At 31.6% G+C, this 20932-nt stretch overlaps 2 protein-coding genes across 4 annotated transcripts; both read left to right on the forward strand.

Moving 5' to 3' along the window:
- The first annotated feature begins 6199 nt into the window (after nucleotides 1-6199).
- LOC123194805 lies at nucleotides 6200-11031 on the forward strand. Of its 3 annotated transcripts, none has more exons than XM_044608236.1 (6): nucleotides 6200-6543; nucleotides 7412-7526; nucleotides 7887-8561; nucleotides 8718-8816; nucleotides 10104-10168; nucleotides 10681-11031. In XM_044608236.1, exons 1-5 carry the CDS (start codon nucleotides 6458-6460, stop codon nucleotides 10140-10142), a joined length of 1014 nt encoding a protein of 337 aa, XP_044464171.1. In that variant the 5' UTR covers nucleotides 6200-6457; the 3' UTR covers nucleotides 10143-10168; nucleotides 10681-11031. The 3 variants fall into 3 exon arrangements, with proteins under 3 accessions (XP_044464171.1, XP_044464170.1, XP_044464172.1); XM_044608237.1 differs by having other exon boundaries at nucleotides 6201-6543; nucleotides 8718-8820; XM_044608235.1 differs by lacking the exon at nucleotides 10104-10168 and having other exon boundaries at nucleotides 8718-8820.
- A 1305-nt stretch (nucleotides 11032-12336) lies between these two features.
- Nucleotides 12337-14924, forward strand: LOC123193902. The gene is made up of 2 exons (XM_044606974.1): nucleotides 12337-12710; nucleotides 14590-14924. Exons 1-2 carry the CDS (start codon nucleotides 12543-12545, stop codon nucleotides 14635-14637), a joined length of 216 nt encoding a protein of 71 aa, XP_044462909.1. The 5' UTR covers nucleotides 12337-12542; the 3' UTR covers nucleotides 14638-14924.
- The last annotated feature ends 6008 nt before the right edge of the window (nucleotides 14925-20932 follow it).

Here is a 20932-nt window from a genome sequence, read left to right on the forward strand (position 1 = left end):
TATTAACTCATGCAAGCATTAAATAAACTTATGCATAAAGATTGTTTTACCCTCAAAATATGCCTATGGGTGTTACAATTTGAGGATTTGATAAAGGTGGAAGCCTTTAAAGCATACTTCTTTGTAGTTGAATTTCAATTCATCTTATATTGGTGGACCAACAAAGAGCTCTAAAGTTAGAGGTGTGCAAGGTTTGGTTTGATACAGTTTGAAAGTTTTTTAAAACCAAACTAAACAAAATGATTTGAAAAATTTTTAAACCGAACCAAACTAAAAAAATACAGTTTGATCCAATGTAAATTAAGATTTGAACCATAGTTATCAATATCTTATAATACACAATATGATACTTACGATACAATATGATACATGTGAAAAATAATACATATCATAAGATGTATTAAATTAATATGATATAATAAATGTATCACACAATACAATATATATCCTATGATACTATATATATTACTAATATGGATCAATACACTTTTTTAGAGAAAATGATAGTACAATAGGGGTGTATATGAAAATTTTTAAAATGTTAAAGGTATTTGTGATATTTTATTATTTTAATTTTTAAAAGACATATTATACAATACGATACAGGGTTCAATTATCATAGTTTAAACTTTTTAAAATTATTCATTTATATATATATATACACCATTTAATTAAATTAACTAAATTATAGTTTTCTAAACCATAATATATACGTGTAAAATAAATATGAAATATATATACAGTATATATGTAAAAAAAAATGACAAAATAAATATTAAAAAAAAGTTGTACATCTAATTGTTTTTTGAAAAATTCGTCAAGTATAGTTATATATATGTATTTTTAAAAAATATGGTTTATAGTTTAATTTAGTTTAAAAATCGCCAAAATCATATCCAATATTGAAAAAATAGTTTGAAATATTTTTAACCAAAACCAAACTATTTTATAAATCAAACCAAACTAAATCATAATTTTTAAAAGATTTAGTTTGATTTTATAGATTGAACTGAATTACGTACACCCTTATTTGAAGTTCATCAAAAGAAAGCACAACTATATCTCTGGATTCTTCTATTGAACTGAGGACATAACCGAACTTTAGCACCAAGGAACACAATATTTTCTAAACAATGCTAGCATCTTCCTTTTTTCTCACCAAGGAATCACATTTTGTTGGCAATCCGATGTCCTTGCAAAATAGTCCATTACAGTGTTGTTGAAAGACTTTGTCTGGGTGCAGTATAATATATTGTGGAAGATTGATGGCATGTCCTCTGATCTATGTTGCTGCTGTGGAGCCTGAAGGAGAAGCGAAACTGTAACTCAAAAATCTGGAATTACTTGGAAACTTTACGAAAAGAATTCAACACAGGCATCCCTTTGCTTTTCCTGCTTTGACTTGTTTTAATTGATACAGGATTGAGCATTGGAGTTGATGCAATCACAAAGGGAACTTGTTGCTAGAAGAAGCATTTCATGTGCGACTTCCTCAGACTTCTTTGTGTGCTTGACTTGTATAAATCCAAGTGGAAAGAAAAAACCCTTTTTGAATCCCTTTTTTCATGAAGGATACCCAACCAATTTCAACATAAACAAAGAAAAACACAAACCGGCAATTTGAGTCAAGCCTCTCAATCTGGCAATTCGAGAAGCCAGTACCTCCTAAATCAGCCTAAAGACCCATACAAATATATTTCCCCTCATCTTCCCTCCTGCTGCAACCTAATCTTTTATTATTCAAATTTCCTGTAAAAGAGTCCTGGAAGTTCCCTTTGTCAAGAATCCTGTGCTCTATGAAATCCTTTTTCATGCGAGCATTTATATTAATTTAGATCTTTCCTGTGTATGATTATTATTTTTACAGTCACAAGCTAACTTGGAAAGTGAATTACAAGTTCTTGAAGACCTCCAATCCACGTTCACTGGCATGATGGAAAATCTTGGTGCAGAGATTTTGGTGATTAGTAAAGAAAAATCTTCCAGTACAAAATTCATAATTTAAGCTGAAAAGCTTTCCTTCTTCTGAAAAGAGATTTCGGATCATCATTGCAGACAAAACACGAGTCTAAATAGTTCTACAAAGGAGGATTATCTCCTTTATTTTAACTTCATGCTCTGCTGGTTGAAAGTGAGCTGTCCAGATTCGTGTCTTGAGGAGTCAAGATACCCTTGCCAATACGACCTGGCTGGCAGCATATTCCATATTGTGTCTGCATCAGTTCCGGAAAGGTCTTTCAATTATTTATGATACTAATGATATATCCACACAGCATAAACACCATTTGCCCACATGAAGTGTCACTCCTAGTCTTCTCATATGTTTCTGTGGAGCATAGTGATAAATTCTTGCTTTGTATTAGCCACCACAAGTACAAAGTCAATGACCCAAATATTATGCAAAGTTTCTGAAGATTTGTTTGTCCCTTTCATGAAGGCCGAGAACATGGAATCTGACTTTGTAGCAACATTTATTTCCAATTGCAACTTTTGCTGGCGCATTTAAATAATTTATCACAACTTTATCTAATATTTGTGATGGCTGATATAGAGAAAACTAATAATATTAATGGCATGCGTACATGCCCATTACTTTTAAAGGCCAAATGATTATTTTCCATCCAAAGTTTGATAAAATAACAAATTCTTATTATATAAATTTTCAAAATATATTATTTTATTTATCTATTAAAGTCAATAATTAGTTGTAACAATAAAAGATATATGTGTCGGTTTCACTTTATTTCTATAACTTCTTCTTTCTTAGTCGAAAATCACACCATTTTGTGTGATTTCATTCAAAATTATACCGATTTCAATTTTTCTTTGTAACTTCTTTTTTTTTTGGTCAAGAATCACATTGTTGGGTGTGATTTTATTTGAAATTGAATCAATCAATACAATTTTAAATGTCATCAACAATGAATGTCGCTAAAGACTATTACATTTTATTTAATTTACATTTTTAATTAAAATTAATATAAATTAAAGATAACAAATATATATTTAATAACATTTGAAGGGTAAAGTATTGTCTAATTTGAGATTTTTTTTTAATCTTTTCAATAATTTTATTTAAAAAATTTGTAATTTTTTAATAAATTTAATATAATGGTGAAAAAAAAATATTTTCTAATTTATTGTGTGAAAATTTGTTATTGCATCGGGTGGAAAATAGTCATTTGGCCTACTTTTAGATGGGTGGTCAATATGCTATTAGGCAAATTTTTTAGGTTCCGGAGGTGGAAGAAGTGCTCCTATATTCAGGATAAGATTTGAAAAGCCAAATTGACTTGAGATGGTAATTGCCTTTTTTTCTGCCAAAATATTATTTCTAAGACCAAAGGACTATTTCCTATTCAAAATTTATCCTGATCTAAAAATTATATTTACGACAAATAAAAAATTTAAACACTTATTTGTAAATTAATTGTTATTAAAATTTATAATTAGAGATAAAGATAAAATCATTATTTTATCCCTGAACCCTAAAATCTTAAATTTTTTTTATTATTTTCTCTTCTTAGTTTAAAAAATTAACAATTTTTTTTTATAATTAAATTTAAAAAAATTCACTTTTCCCCTATTTTTAGGTTTTATCTCAAATAGTTTAGAGAATTTGATTGCCGATCTTAGGATTAGGGAATCCAACCGAAGATCTTCTTGAATTTGATCGACAATCTTCTCTAACAAAAGGCAACATTTTGTGGTCTAGATTTAGACGACAAAACTTTATTTAGATTGAGAAGAAGTGACAGATGATGCGACCTTCGTAGTCGTGTTTGGACAATGTGCATCATTTGTTGTTATGTTTGGACAATGCAACGAAAGACAATGTTGTCTTTCGTGGTGGTTGGTGATTGTCCTTTTCATCATTCGAGGTTAGATTTGGAGGATGGGTAAAAAAATATTAACTGTTGATCAGAATGGTGATGACTAGTGATGAGAAACAAATTATAGAGATAAAATTTAAACTTTTTAAACTTTCAGAATTGAGTAAAGTATTAATTTTTAAAATCTATGAGGAAAATGATATTAACTTTTAAAGTTTTAAAGTTTAATAATAAAACAATAATTTTATCTTTATTTTTAATAAAAAAATTAATAATAATTAATTTATAAATAAATATTTTCATTTTTATCTATTATAAGTGCGTTTTTTAAGTTTACGCTAAAAACTTGGATGGGACATGTGGTTTGGCCTATTTTTAATTTGTTCTACCGTTGTTGCTCTGTTAATTGGTGAATTCTGTACGATCTAAGAGTTGTCGAATTTTGACCATCAAGATCATGAGTCATGGAGCAGGAAATAATACATGACATTATTTTATTGGGTTGTTGTTTATTGACAGCATGAAGCAGCTGCTCAATGTTTTTCACGTTAGACGGTCTAGGCCAGAGGCAGACCATATCCCTCGAGGCACCCTCTTTGTAAGGGCTCTTCTTAGGCATCAATTTTTAATTTTAGTATAATCTCAAGATTTATGGTTAAAAAAAACTTAATTTTTCTTATGAAATATGAAAGTTTATGCCCGGAAATTGCTAATTCTTTAATATTTGTCTAAATATTTTAAACCAAAATTAAAAAAATTAATAATTTGAGTAATGTTATATGCATCCAATTTTAAACATTTCATTACATATTCAATTGGCGTATCATCATATGATTAAATATTATTTTATTTTTAATTTAAAATCATTTAATTATATGATGATATATCATTTAAATATCTAATTAAATAATAAAAAATAAATATATGTAGTTTTATTATAATAATTTTAGTTGGTATTGTTTTCCTTTTTCCTTTATTTATTAAAATATAAAAATATTTAATTGAGCATTTAAAATTAAGTATATATACTTTTATCAAATTTTAAAATATGCTAAAAAATTAAAAAAATAGTCTAAAAACTATAATACGTTAGTATAGTATGATTTTATAGGGGACTAAATAAATAAACCCAAATACACCTTTATGATTAATTTTTTTTCTCATTAAAATATTATCCTTCAAATCATAATTAATATGTGTTTAGGTCAGATTCAATTCAGATTGAATTGAATAAAAATAAATTTAAGCTTAATTTAAATTCAAAAAATTCAATTCAAGATTTAATTAATTGAAATGCATATTTTATATGTAATTTAAATTTGTAAACAATTTAGGTAAAATTTAAATTTGAATGTTTGATTTAATTTTAACTTGAATTATTTATTAAAATGAGTTTAATTTTTAACTCAATCAAATCCGTCGTCGTTTTTGGGTGATGTTATTTTGTATATTTAGTGGAAATATTAAATATTGTGAAATGAAAAATACTTTAGTTTTACAACGACAACCATAATTATTTAATGAATGGTGGTTATGCGAGGCTGTGACGAGGACTGTCACGTGTTACTCCCATTGTTTTATTTTTATTAATTTTTATCAATTTTTGGTAGAATTAATATATTTTAAATAATAAAAATATTTTTTAAATTTTAAAAAAATAACGAGAATCTAACTTTTTTATGAAGTAATGAATATTTTTCTAATTTCTCTTCGATTTTTATTTAAATCTCAATTAAGTGAAAACAAATTGAAATGATGACATTGAAAAGGCTCGTTCATCAACCAAATTTTCTTTTAATTTTAATTTTAATTTTAATTTCTAATATGCCTTGCCTTGTTTGAGAAATTCTTTATTATACTATTTATTAGTAAAATATCATGCGCCAACCGAACAATGCTTCCTCAATATTCTCCATTATGAGCACAGAAAAACTGATTCACCATCACAGCCGTGAAAAAAAATAAAATAACTAAATAATTAATTAATTTCAACGGTCCACAATACGACAATTTTTTTAAGGGCCCCAAATAAAAAGTTGATGGAGTAGCTGTTCCACCATCCACCTCTTTATTTTCTCTCCAACCGCCGACGCCGTTTTTACTATTTTTAATTTATCCCCTGTGAGCGTTCACATTTCCATTCCCGATCCCTGCTCGACACGTCAGCGAATTTTCAAAATTAATTTTAAGAATTTTTGAAGATTTAATTCTGATAATTAATGAAGGATTTCCCGGTTTATCTATTAATAATTTTAAGATTTTATGACGTAGTGGTGGTGAAATGGGAAGTTAACGTGTCAAAGGATGATTGGCGTTATATGTTACATATAGTCTCAACCATAACAGAAGATAGAAACTTTTATTTCTTAAATCAGAAACAAAAACAAAATCCGACTTACCCGAACCTTCACCATAGGAGGGAGAAGAAGAAGAAGAGTAAAATTACTAATACGGCATCGTTTCGTCTCTTCTCTTCTCTCCTAGTGTCTCCTTTACTTTCGCTCTCTTCATTCCTTGCTTCTCTTCAGTTCCCAACCTAACACAAGAAGGGAAAACAAAATCATTCAGCTTCCAACGATTTGTGCTTATTTTTTACAGATAAAAATTATATCGTTTTGGTGAAGATGATGGTGGAAAATAATAGCTTTGATTTATGGAAAAACGACTCTTTTTTTTCTGCAGCTGAGGAGGTTCAAGAATCAACTGATAGGTATGTTATTTTGATATTATTTTATTTTTTCACCTGCTTGCGTTTGGTTTTTGTGCTTGATTCATTTGTTAATTGTTTATTTCACTTGTATCTATGATGTGAGCTGTGGATATGTATAAATTCAATAATTTGATGGGTTTTGTGATGTGGGTTTGGGTTTTTTAAGGTGGAAATTCAAGGGATCCTAACGCTTTGGTTGAATATAATCTTTAGTTATAGTATATGTTGCTTTTTAGTTTTTCTTTTCTATGTATTTTTTGGGGTTTGATTTCTTGTTCTTTTTGTGTGTTTTTTTTTTTAAATTTTGATTTACTAAATTATTAGGTTTGAGTTCTGTGAGACTCTGTGTAACGGGGCATTCTGAGCAGCAAAGAAATAAATTTGCCTTTTTTTTTTTAAGATTTGATTTGGGAGGGAAATTTTCATGTTATAGTTCAATTAGATGTTCATATGACATATGACGGTCTTGATTACTTGTATTTTTATTTTAAAAGTGAGAACCGAGAAGTTAGATATTTGATTCGTGTCTTAACGGGGTTTTTTATTCAATATTACAAGTTTTGCAATTCACTAGTTGTACTATTCTCTTTTGTAAGTTTGATGTTCTTCTTGGTGTGCATATCCGCAGATATTTTAGTTAATCTGAAGTTATTATGAATATGCTATCAGAACACACTGCTTTGGTTTAGTTGTCGGTTTGGTATATTATATGTGCAGTTAACATGAACATACAAAAGAATCGGCTTTGTGTAATTTAGACCTATCTAAATTATTCTGTGAATGTAATGATAATAGAGATTTCCTAATCTCATTTGTAACATTAAGCACCATTTTTACTCCTTGAGTTGTTTTTTTTTCCTGTTTGCAGAATGGAATCAGCATACAGGTTGTGGATAAGAGAAAGGAGAGAGCGCCTAAACCGAGAGGATTTAGATGAACTCTGTAGGGAGCTCCAAACGGCTTTAGGTACTGCTAAATGGCAGGTATATTTCCTTTTCTGATAAAGTCCTTTATTTCCTTGGCTGATTAAAAATATGGCAGACTTGAACTCTTTTCAGTGATCATTACTTTCTGAGAGTCTAGTGAAGTTCCTAGTTTTGTGTTATGCATTATTGTTTTTTTTAAAGAAAATGAAAATTTTTGAATAAATTGTTTGGTGTGTCTGAAGAATAAATTCGAACTTTTCTTTTTAGGTCTTTATAAGTATCATAATTGTGTAGTCTAAATATTCGTGTGATCTAAGCAAAACTTTTATACTAAGTTTTTCCTTGTTTATCTTTTTTTGGCTAATCAGTTTCCCCAAATATTGATTTTGTTTTATTGAACTGTGAATGTTGAATAAGTTGGAAGAATTTGAAAGGGCTGTCAGGTTGAGTTATAGCCATCGTTGCAATGATAATGCATCAGCTAGGCATAGACAATTCATTGCTGCCATTGAGAACCAAATTTTGCATGTTGAAGCAGCATTAAGAGAATCTTTTAGTGAGGAAGGGAAGCAACCCCTTCAGTGGATAAACTTGGATGAGGAAGAACGTGATGATTTAGCCATGTTTCTCTCTGGAAATTCCCCAACCTTTTCTTCTGTGAAAGATGAATGCAACAGGTCCAGATCTCCTGTGAATAACTCACATCTAAAGAACAGCCACCAAAGAAGAGATGCAAGACTTAACTTTAATGTTATCTCCCCTGGACAGAATTGTGATGAATTAGAAGTTTTAAAAGATGCTGGCAGTATTAATAAAAATAGTGAGTGTGTCATAGAAGTAAAAGATGAATCTCCTGGAACAAGCAATGACATAATCTGTAAAGCAGATAGAGGAATTGGTGCTAGGAGAACATGCAGTTCGCCAAAGTTCAGTGCATTGAAGATTGTAATTGCTGATGAAGGTGGAGGAAATAACAAAGTGACGCAATCTGTGGAGGCAACACCTAAGGAAAAAGGTTTCAAACCTGTTTTTTGGAAGCAGAGTTGTGTGGAGAATCCACAGGCAAGGGGAGTCGTTAATGTGTTCAATCAGGTAACATTTACATGCATGACTGATGACTCTGACTGCACTCCATAAACTTGTTATATTTTTCTGTGTAGCGATCTATAATTTTGTACATATCGATGGTTGAGCATGATTATAATCCATAGAAGTCCCAGGAAATCTAATAATCATGTTGCTCTGCAGCTTTTTGTTGGGGTTCAAAGAAAGCGGCAAAATACTGTGCTTCTGCCATTTAACCGTTCTGTTCGACTTATGCTTGTGTTGATGCTAACAGTTTTCTTGGTTGGTAAGCTGTTGATTGCTTGAATTATTTTTAATGAACCAAACAGGAGTACCATTTTGTGATTGAAACTGCATGTATTCATTTGCTTTATTGAAGCATTAATTTAGAGTTCTTACTCCACTCTTATTCACCCATTTATTTTTTGCCGGTAAAACTCATTGGAATCTGAGTTCTGAACTGATTCAGTGGGAAGTATCAATTTCAACATGATTATAGTTAGTTCTTTTCATTTGTATGGTCACCGTTTGTGTACAAGGAAAAACAAATTCTGAATAGCTGAGTTGCATACGTGGGAACTAGATGGATAGAGATGAATTAATTCTATGACAGCAATTAACAGTGTCAGGACTTGAGCTTGCTTTAGGAATATCAAGTTTCATTTCTCTTCAAGATGTTATGAAATATGAGTACTTACCTTTTTCTTTTGTGATTATTGTTCAGATCATCTAAATCTTTTAAACTTGTTATATATATGATAGCAACTTTGAGGATGATTTTTTTTTTGGTGATCAGTAGATGACATTGTATGGTGTACTTTTGCTGAATTTGTTTATAGACAATTTAAGTAAATTACCAGAATTTTCTTGTGCACATTGCATACTTCCAGGATTAGGTGGTGTAGGGGGAATGTGATGTTGCCTTCGTAAGTGCTATATTGTTAGGGATGATCAAATTAGAAAATATACTTTCGGTGAGAATTTTTGACTATTAAAGCTGCACTATTTTAAAACTTACTTATATTAATTATTTGAATGGACATCTTGTCCATTCTTGTTTTTCTCCCTACCTGTTTTATATGATCTTTTTGTTTCTTAGAAAAAAAGACAAAGGAACTTATATTAATTATCTCTCCATGCCTATGACCACACGTTCTGCTCTTGTGAACACTATGCACAGCTTTAATATTGAGTTTCACTGCATTCTAAGAAATTCTGAGTTGATAGACAGTTAGTGTCTGATTGTGTTGTGCTATACCAGTCAAAACACTTGCTGAAATTTTTTAGCATGAAGGGAATATCATTTGTTATATGAAGTTACTGTAAACAATTTTGGAAAAGAGCAGTTTTAGATTCAAAATTGTTTAATGTTAGGAGTTCTGTTGCCTTGAAAGTGACTTTTTTTTTTTCTAACCTCAGTAAAATTATTTGACAATTGTGTACAATATCATTTGAAAGATAAAATCTGAGAGATCTTTGAATCTGAATGTTTTTTCTCTACTGCTAATGGTTTTGTTTCTTTTTTAGCAAAACATGCTAATGAGGGGTTCTCATATTTTTATTCTGCAGTGCCGTTTGTGCTTTATTCAACATGAGAACAAATCTTAGTTTAATACTCATAATCAAGATCAGAGGTAATTGTAGTGCCTCAGCTACTCAAATTATGTTACATACAAATTCTCAGCTTAGTCATCTATATATTGATGTTATGGATTCGTCAGCTTAATCTTGGCAAGTTAACAGTTTCGATGAGGCTCTTTAATGTATAACCTAAGAATTAAAAATGATCTCTGCACTGATGATGTACATATGAGTTCCTCTTTTGAAATCAAAAGGCATGACACCTCAATAATTTCCAATGTAATTTAAACCCAACAATAGTCTGTTATTCAACTTCTGTTTATGCTTGGGGAGTTGGGGGGAGGATTATATGCCTCTTTGTTGACCTCGTAAAGTCTAAATATTTTGAACTTAGAACCAAGAGAGTTGACAGTTAAAACTGTAGGTACCATTCAGTGGGTGAGTAGGGAAGTTCTTCTCATGCCCTCTAGTTGTACCTAAAGATACTGGCATGCATGCAAAAGCCTCCAATTGCTCTTTGTTAATTTTCTGAACATCCCAACAATTGCTTTCTGTTGCACTGCAGGAAATGGAGCTATTCATGAAATTGGAAATGCCTGGGGGCAGAGGATGCTTGTTATTCCACAAAGTTGTCCAGTCCTTTTATAATTCCGGAAGTAGCCTAAAATTAAATAGAGATAGGTTTTCATTTTAGATGTGTCTGCCATGGAAGCTGTAAATTGATTCATGTAGTTGTAAACATATCGTTGGAACTTGAACTGAGTGCTGAGAATCCCATTTGAATTTGGCTTCAAACTGAACATGGATGATTTATGGAAGAATTGTCAATCATGCATACAGGCCAAAACCACGACTTTTCTATGTATCATTTATATTCTTGTGTAATTTAAGAGTCCCATCTTTACATTTGGTTGCACTTAGATGTAATTATCAAATCTAAGAGTCTTTTTGTGGCACCTTTAGGCAAATTTAATATCGAAGAAACATAGAAGAGATATTAGCTTAGTCTGTGTATCCTAAATTGCTTTGAATGTTAAGTTTAAACTGGTTAAATAATATAAAAGCTTTTTAAATTGTCAAGACGTAAAACCGATAGATTAGAGATGTTAAAAATAGTATCAGATTTGTTTTGTGCCTTCTTGAGTAATGATGAGACAAACTTTAATGAGGACATTGAGTCCTGTAAGTAAGGTGTGTATGTGTCACATTTACACAAATCTTACATTGACAAAACATGAAAGAGATGTTAGGTTTGTATGTACATTTTACATTGCTTGGGTATGAATCTTACATTGTTTGGGGATGCTAAGTTTAGATTGGTCAAACATTTTATGAGCTTCTTAAACTATCAAGACACGTTTTGGATTGTAAAGCTCAACAACAAAGTTATGATATATTGTGTGTTTAAAGTGAATAATATCTTGACAATAGAAGATGTTATTGGATAAGATATGTTATATTTTTTTTCTAGTTTGCATTGATAAAGATTTATACAATTTGTTTGATCTGGTTAGATTCGATTTTAGTCAAGTTTGCAATTAGCTGGAAGTTTGGGTTAAAATTATAGTGTTCAGTTTGAGTTCAAATTGATGTATAATATTATTTAAGTCAACAAAATAAATTGTATCATCAAGAAAATGAATAATATTATTAACAAAATAAACCGTATAATCGGAAAAAAAAAAGGACAAATTGATCTTTAGGGAAGCTACTCAATTTGGAGATCCAGAGCGAAATTAACTTATTCAAGTTGATCTGTGGATTCAATTTGAATAGGCACTCAATGGATAGAAATGTGTTTGTTCAGGAGAGCGAGATTTAATTAAGTATAGTTTTAATAAAATTTTCTTACTGGAAAACTACAATATTATAATATGAAATTCCTCACAAATTTCACAACAATTGTATAACCGGTGGAAAATATTAAAGCAATCTCTCAAAATAAAAATATGTTCAAAGGATATTAAAATTTGAATAATGTTATGTGTATTTAATTTTTAGTAATTAATTAGATATCTAATTAATGTATTATTATATGATTTAATATTATTTTATTTTAATTTAAAATAATTTATATAATAATATATTATTTAAATACTTAATTAATTATTCAAAATTTGGAAACACGTAATTTTATTGGAAATTTTACGAGCAGTGGAGTAACCTAGAACTCTCCCAGTCTCCCTCGTCCTTAAGGGCATGGGGGTATGGCTGATATTTTATAAATAAATAGGAGTGGAGGAAAATTGATTAAAACATTCAAATATTAAATTAGGATGAGGGTTTGTGTGATTAATTTGATCAGAATATGCTAGTTCTCATATCCAAACAGTGGGCATTTCATTAACATCGAAGTTTCAACCACAGCTGAAAACAGACCCATCGAACAAACGGGATACTGTGAAGAGAGAAATAGCAACCGCAACAATGGGAGGAGGAATGGAGGCAAACAAGAACAGGTTCATAGAGGAATGGGGCGCTGCCCGTGAGAATCTGGAGTACAATTTCAGATGGACTCGCCGTAACTTGGCTATAGTCGGCTTCTTCGGCATCGCTATCCCAGTCTTCATTTACAAGGGCATCGTCAGAGAATTTGTAAGTTTCTTTGTAGATCCTTCTAATTAGCTACAACATTAATTCAGCCTTATTACTTTGATAATCAAAAGGGTATGATTTATTATTAAATTAAGCTCTATTACAAAGCCCTAATTCAATGTGTTTAGGAATCTGAAAGTCACAGGACATTCTCTTCGAGAGATATGATGCCTTTGTGTGTCCACTCGATTTGATGAAACTGTTAGTTATGAGGTAATGCTGTGAGATGAGGCACTGAGCTTTGTAGCCTTAACATGATTGGGGAAATCTCTAGGGCTAGGCTATCTGGTAAAAGCCTTTGGTCTTGACATGAGGTTCAGGGTTTAAATTAGTTTTAAGTCCGTTTTTGAATCTGTTTGAGACCACCTACTTGGGATGTCATGTTATACAAGTTTCCTGGTTATCAAGGTTGGTGGGTGTGTTTGATGTAGCGCCTACTTTAGAGCATGGAGGATGGTGAATCTGTTGGAGATATTGAGGGATTTTTTGGTATCAAAAGAAAAAAAAAATGTTGGGGATTTTCATTACATAACCAAATATGTGAGTGATAGTTGTGGTACAAATAGAATATGATATAAAAGAGTGTGGTTGTGGTGGTTGTCTTGGGGAGGGCTGATTCAGTATTTTTGGTGTAAGCGATCAAAAAGAGAGAAAAGCTGTGAGAAAAAAAAAGACTGTCTCTTGTAGGTAAACTTCCTAGTGCCTGTTAAATGTTTTGGTTACTAAATTTGCTCCATTATGTTTAGGCAATGGTTTATGGTATGTATGAGCTTATCCTTTGATTCATTGTGCAACCAAGTATGGTAGTGTGGAGAGAACCATTTACATTTTGCGTTTATATTCCATAGTATTGGAGCATGAATGGAGTAAGAAATGCTAATTTTAAATTGTTGGTCATGATTCGACTATTAGTAAAGGCAATACAAATAAATCAGATTCATGTTGCCTTGGTTCTTTAAAATTTATTGGGCAGATTCAGTTAGTTAACAAATATGTGAAGGATTTTTGTTTTTGTATTTCTGTTGTCATAACAAGCCAATGAACATCTCATTAATTATTGCCAAGCTGGGGTTTGGGATTAGAAAGGGGATAGCTATGAAATTTGTAAGGCTTACACGCACTATCTTAATACCCATCCTCAGCTTTATCACTACTTGCATTTTTAAGGCTTTTGCTAGTATAACGTAAGGATAGCTATGAAATTGGTTTGGTTTTAATTTCTACCACATGGTAATTGTTTGTTTTTGACTAATTTATCATTTTTTGTGCTCTTGTGTTTCCTATTTTTGCAATTGGCAGGCTACATGTGCATTTCCTGAACCTTACACTCCCCATCTTATTACCCATCCTCAGTTCTATCCCTTCTTGCATCCCACAAGTTTTAGAACCATGCAAAGTTAATCAGTTCCAACATTAATCCCCAATTTAGAACCAATTTGTTAGAAGGCTCAGGGATATCAGCAGATTAGAAAATTTTCATTAATTTTTATTCACATTTTGCTATTTTATTATTCTTCAATCATTAGAAAGGGAACTTATTCATTTCAAGTATAAATTTCAAATTAGAGAACTTTTTTCTGGATTTAGCAACTTTTTCTGTTGATTTCAGAAGGTAGGAATACCTAAAATGGTTTTTCCCCTCTTTCCCCAGAATTCTAAGGGAGAGGAGTGAGTACTCATTTGGACGTGATTTGCAGGACATATGTTTAATTATGTCTTGCAAATGAATATCAATGTAGACATATAATTTGCTTTAACTTGTTGGCATAGATTTAGTGACACACACCTTGATATATGAAAATTCTAATAGGATCTTTTCTTTTTTTTTTCCTCTTTTTTGATTATTAATTCTCCTGACATTTTGCTAACTATTTTACAGCATATGCAAGATGAAGATGCCGGCAGGCCATATAGGAAATTCCTGTGAGGTCTTTTCAAAATTTCCTTTCAACTATAATTATGATGAAATAAAACTGAGTGTTCCATTTTCTGACTTTTGTGAACTGCTTTCAATTGGAGTTGTATTTTGTATTCTGGTCCTTGCTTAGAAAGCTGAATATTGCAGGGTATCATAAGTTTCTGTTTGATAATACTTGCTTCAATTTATTGTCACTGGATCTCCACTCTGTGTGACCAGTTGCAATTTTATTCTTCTGTTAAACTTTAAATTGCACAACAGAAGCTGCACAATGTGATAGGTTCTTTGTTACTCCAGTTAGGGTTCCAGCATTCAGTTCTAGTATAAATCACTCTCTTCCTTCAGTCAGTTTGTAACACTTGTGGATGCGTGATTCTTGGTTCAAACTGATCCTAGGTCAGCAATCAGTCCAATTATTTTCCCCAAGGTGGAGGCTCTACCTTAAACATAATTTTTTATATATATATATATATATATATATATATATATATTTGTCTAAAATCAGCCAGTCATGGATATAGATACATTAAGGATGAATAACATATTTCCTTGCAAGGTTTGTTGCGAATACTTTTTAATCCACGAAGTTTTGAAAAACAATTTTTATCCACTCATCAAATTTAGACTACGGGCAGAAGATATTTTTCTCAGTTGTAGAGTATATGGTCATTTATACCTCTCAAATTTAAAAATTAATTTTGACTGTAGATACCCAGATAATGAGATGTCATTAAGTGATTGATTTAATGTTATTTTATCATTAATTTAAAATTAGTGTATCACACGATGATTGGATGTATATAATTTTATTACTCATGATTTAGTGTTTAATTTGAAATTATATGTAAATATCTATTCGGATACTTAAATAATGTGTTATTATATAATTGAATGATTTTAAATTATAAAGTAGTATTCAATCATATGATAATATCTATTATTATATGATTTTATTTTCTAATTACAAAATTCTAAAAAAATAAAAACAATTTAAACAAAAAGAAGAATGGGGATAAAGGTAGGGTGTGGAGGGCCTATTTTAAAGAATTACAACCCAAGGAAAAATAAAATAAAAATTAAGCATCTACAAAGGTTCTTTGGTTGTATATTAAGGGTTATGCATACATGCATCCATATATATATATATATCAATTAAAAATAAATTTTAATTATTATTATTTCAAGTGTTTAATTTTTTTTGTCGCTAAAGTTTTACAAAATTATAATTCAACCTTTAAAGCTAAAAAAATTTTAATTCGGTCTATATTCAATAAAATAGGACAAAATCAAAAATTTCAAATTTATTAGGTGTACAGGTGTGTTGTTCAATCGTGCATTTGAAATTTAATAAAATTCCAAAATATTGCATGGCTAAAGTCATGACATGGACATGGCTAAAGTATGACCGAGGTGGTAAACACCTCATACAGAGAGGCATGACTGGACCAAAATTTGTCCAACCATGCACCTTGTGAAAATGTGGCAAAATACCATGTTGAGTCACAACTAGACCAAACACCTAATGGTCACTAATTTTCTTGGTCTAGTCGTGCACTACTCATGGTGCTACGATTGGTCCACTTGACACGTCCATGCATTGTTGGCACTATGTCATGCATAAATGGTTTTTCAGCGTAGTAATATGAGTTTTCTAATGACAAAAAATCTAAAAGACTCTAGTTCTCAACAAGTTAGTCATCGAAGTGAGAAAATACGACACGTAAACCACACTCACATTGGTGGTAACCCTTGAATTATGCAATCAATAGAATTCGAAAGCGATTTCGTGTAACTACATGAAACCTATGACTTTCAACCAAAATTTAACCTATAAATTTTAACAAAACTCAAACAAAAATCCAATAACATCACTCAACAATCTAACATTGTTTACGTTGTACATGATTCTCAACAAATCATGTAACGACACAATTACAAATCATCTTTACCAATTTTAGTTTAGATTAACCCGGGTACATGCAATCAACACACAAATTAATTAAATTATTTAGCAGGCATATATATTTTCATGAAAATATGTTAAACGATGGCTTTGATATCACTGTTGGGTTTTTAAGCATCAGTAACTAGCACATAGAGTTAAAAAATTTAAAAATATAGAATTTTGAAAACTTTAACGAAGATACTCGTTTTAGACATATAACCATGAAGATACAAAACACAGAAACGGTGTTTTAGTTTTATACTTGTGTTGGGGTCTCCTCCAAAACTTTGCATGGGTAAAAACAAACGTTATACAACCCCTGAGAGGCATGGGCTTGGTATCCACTCGAAGCACAAACATAGAAGAAACGATCGAGGGTGAAGGTTGTTAAGGTTTCTTTTCTGGATTTTGTGTTCATGAGAAAAATGAGAGAAAACAAAAAATAATGGTTATGGTTTCTCTTCGGTATGTGTTGTGTTATTTTAGTTTAATTTTAATTCACTCTTTTATATGTGTAGGCATTTGGGTGCAACAAAGATTTTATTCAGGTTTGGCACCTTAAACAAACACATGCATGACTGGCAACACATTCCTCAACTTGTGTGTCACCTATCAAGTTCAAGTCATGTATAGGTGGCACCAAAAGTGTGCCCCTTGGTGTGAGCTTTGGCTTTGCACAGGTAGACAAAATATTGTCCAACTATGCCAAGCTTATTTTAATTTGCATACCAAGTTTAGCTTGGTCAAAGTAAGGTCAGTTGGTTCTCTTTTTTCCTAAACACCAGAATTATCGTAAAATAATCTCCACCTCTAGGTTTAAATCAATCTCTATATAAGTGTGATCTATAAGCTCTCTATCGAATTAGTAGTATGTGAATTCAAATCGAATTTAGACACAAATCAAAATTAGTCTCTAGTAAAACATCATTGTTATTCAGACAATAGAGTGTTAATGAACATCTTTTAAGTTGTTACAATGTCACAATTACGTGTAATTCAATCCTTTCATCAATTAATATCTCTCAAGACTAAGACATAGAAAAATATTTATCTCAATAGTTCCTTGATATGAATTGATATACATCAATTAGTAACACAAATTATAATACTACTTTATCTCATTGTGGCCACAAATTCAAGCAATCATGACTATCATTCAATATTCTCATGTGAGATATCTTCTCAAATGTTCGAGAGTGATGAGTCTTTTATAGATCAACTATAGCTTCCATGTATGTCATAATATAGCCGATTACTATCTTTATAGTTATCCTTATTATGGTAGGACGTTAGATAGTGTTAAACTATATTGATCTTTACACGCGATGGTTTGATGACCTTAAGTCAAAGGATCACATACACCGATAATATAACATCCCTCCCTAAAAGTACTACCCATCGAAGGAGAAATGTTACGAATTAATATTCGAAGTGTCTATTTTTTTTCTTTTTAAAAATACTTTAAAATAAATGCATTATTAAAGTGTTTAGGAAGCATTCCAAGAAAACTGAAAATCTGGAAGCGAACAAAAGATGTATATACTCCTATGAAGACTCATCTGAAAGTATCTGAAAACAGGGAGTAATCATATGCAACTGTACCATAATCTCAAAAAGTCAAAAGTCGATAAGAACATGTTACTGTATGCATGTAATATAAACCAGAGATAACTTGCTCCAACCGGATCTACCTACATTGACCTGACCCTGCCTCGCAGTTACCTCGATCATCGGTACCTGCAATCAGGAAAGAAAAAGGAGTGAGTGATAAAAACACTCAGTAAGGGGAAAGAATCAAGTAAACTATCTTTTTTTGTTTCCTGTTCTAACTTACTTTTGGGACTCAACCTCACTCCTAACCTCTATAAGAGATTGAGGGGGGTAATTTAGTTCACTCTTTACTATTTGGGTCATACTTTGTCCCATCTGGTGTTTATTTAATACTTTATGGAAGCTAACTATAGGGATTTGACACTTTTATAAGCTCAAGCTCTTTTTCTTTCATTACACTATTTTTGAATCTGAATTGAGCTCTACTGCGAGCATGCTCTACTGCGAGCGGACCCTACTGGGGGTCTATGTCCTATTACGGACGTGTCCTACTGCGGACATGCCCTACTGTGGGCGGTGTAGTGTAAAGTGCCCCCTCATAGTTTATAGCATGTATGCGGGTCTTATATCTTACTAATTTTGCTTCCATTTAAATTTATTCATAATTCACCAGACATTACTCTTGGGACGACCCCTAAATCTTGAGCCCCAAATTCTTTTTCTTGCTTTTCTTTCTTTTTTCCTTTATTCTTTTCTTTCCTTTCCTTTCCTTTCCTTTCCTTTCCTTTCCTTTATTTTTCCTTTTCTCTCTTTCTTTCTTTCTTTCTTGCCCAGAATTAAGAAACACTGTTTACAGAACAGTCATTTAGCAGGGCAGCCTTCGTTTCATACAATTTAATATCCCAAACGGTTTTTAATTCATACAAGCTATATATTATTGGAAAGAGGATTCAAAGAGCTTTCCAAAGAGCTATAATAGCACTCATAATTCAATAGATAAGACAGTCAAAACGTAAGCTAAATTCAGTGATAAAATTACGAAATACTGTTCACAGAACAGACATTTAGCAGGGCAGCCTTCTTTTCATACAATTTAACCGCCCAAACGGTTTCTAATTCATACAAGCTATATATCATTGGAAAGAGGATTCAAAGAGCTTTCCAACAAGCTATAATAGCACTCATAATTCAATAGATAAGACAGCCAAAACATGGGACGAACTCAGTGGCAAAAACTGTAAATATCATGCAACTTTCTGCCTTAAACCAAATCACACACATAGACATCCCAGATGGTAAAACAACATTCCTCAACTTCAAAATCACCATTTATAACATAGATCCGAGGAATCGAAAGCTTAAAACATGCAACATATCAATAATGATTCCCCTTACCTTGTTTCAAGCCAAATCTTTGCAAATTGACTTCCTTCTCTTTGTTTTGCTTCCTTTATCACCGAGACCACTTTAAATCAATACCAAAACACACTAACATATTCACATAACATGCATATAAACATAGATAAAAGGGAAAAGAAGGAGATCTTTGGTTACCAAAGCTTCCAAGTGCTTCCTTTTCTTTTTCTTTCCTTATTTATCTTCCAAAATCCCCTCAAAATCACTCACTGTTCTTAAAATACAACAAAAAAATGAAGAACACTACCTTCTTCTCTAGGAGACGAGAAGATGCTGGAAAAATGATCAAAGAAGCAAAGGTAAAGTTTCTTTCTCTCTTCCTTCCTTCTTTTATTGACTTTTGGCACATATATATTGACCTTTTTTTTTTTTTAAATATATATATCTATATATACTAAAACACACACACACAATCGGAAATATCTCCAAACAGGATCAAAAGACGTAATTACCCCTGAAATATATCTGAGTATATATACTAAAACACACACACAAAAAATTAGAAATATCTCCAAACAGGGTCAAAAGACGTAATTACCCCTGGAATATATCTGAGGGTATTACAACTCTTCCCCCTTACAAGAATTTTGTCCTCGAAATTCATAAAAACAACTCTGGATACTTCTCCTTCATGGTTTGCTCCATTTCCCAGGTGGCCTCCTCTACCTTTTGATTTCTCCATAAGACCTTTACTAGAGGAATCTGTCGATTCCTTAGTTGCTTAATTCTCCTATCGAGTATCTGAATCGGTTTTTCTTCATAACTAAGGTCTTCTGATAACTTAATATCTTCTGTATTCACAACTTGGGAATGATCACCAAGACATTTTCTTAACGATGAGACATGAAATACATTATGAATCCGGTCCATACTCGCTGGTAAGGCCAATCTGTAAGCCACGTTATCAACTCTTTCAATTATCTCATATGGACCAATAAATCTGGGAGCTAGTTTTCCCTTCTTTCCGAATCTCATCAAATGCTTAAATGGAGCAACCTTTACAAATACAAATTCACCTGCATTAAATTCCAAGTCTCGACGTCGACGATCTACATAACTTTTCTGTCGATCCTGTGCATGTTTTATTCTCTGCCTGATCAATTGGACATCATCAATCATTTTCTAGGTCAACTCAGGCCCAAGAGATCGGGATAACACCTCTCTCTCTCCTATCTCATCCCAATGGAGAGGAGAGCGACACCTCCTACCATATAATGCCTTATAAGGTACCATTTGAATAGTCGTCTGGTAGCTATTATTATAAGCAAACTCCACTAAGGGTAATATTTCTACCCATGTAGTTTTATGATCAAGACAACAAGCTCTTAATATGTCTTCCAAAATCTGATTAACCCTCTCTGTCTGACCATCCGTCTGAGGATGATAGGCTGT

The sequence above is a fragment of the Mangifera indica genome, chromosome 13 (assembly GCF_011075055.1).
Source record: "Mangifera indica cultivar Alphonso chromosome 13, CATAS_Mindica_2.1, whole genome shotgun sequence".
Taxonomy (NCBI): domain Eukaryota; kingdom Viridiplantae; phylum Streptophyta; class Magnoliopsida; order Sapindales; family Anacardiaceae; genus Mangifera; species Mangifera indica.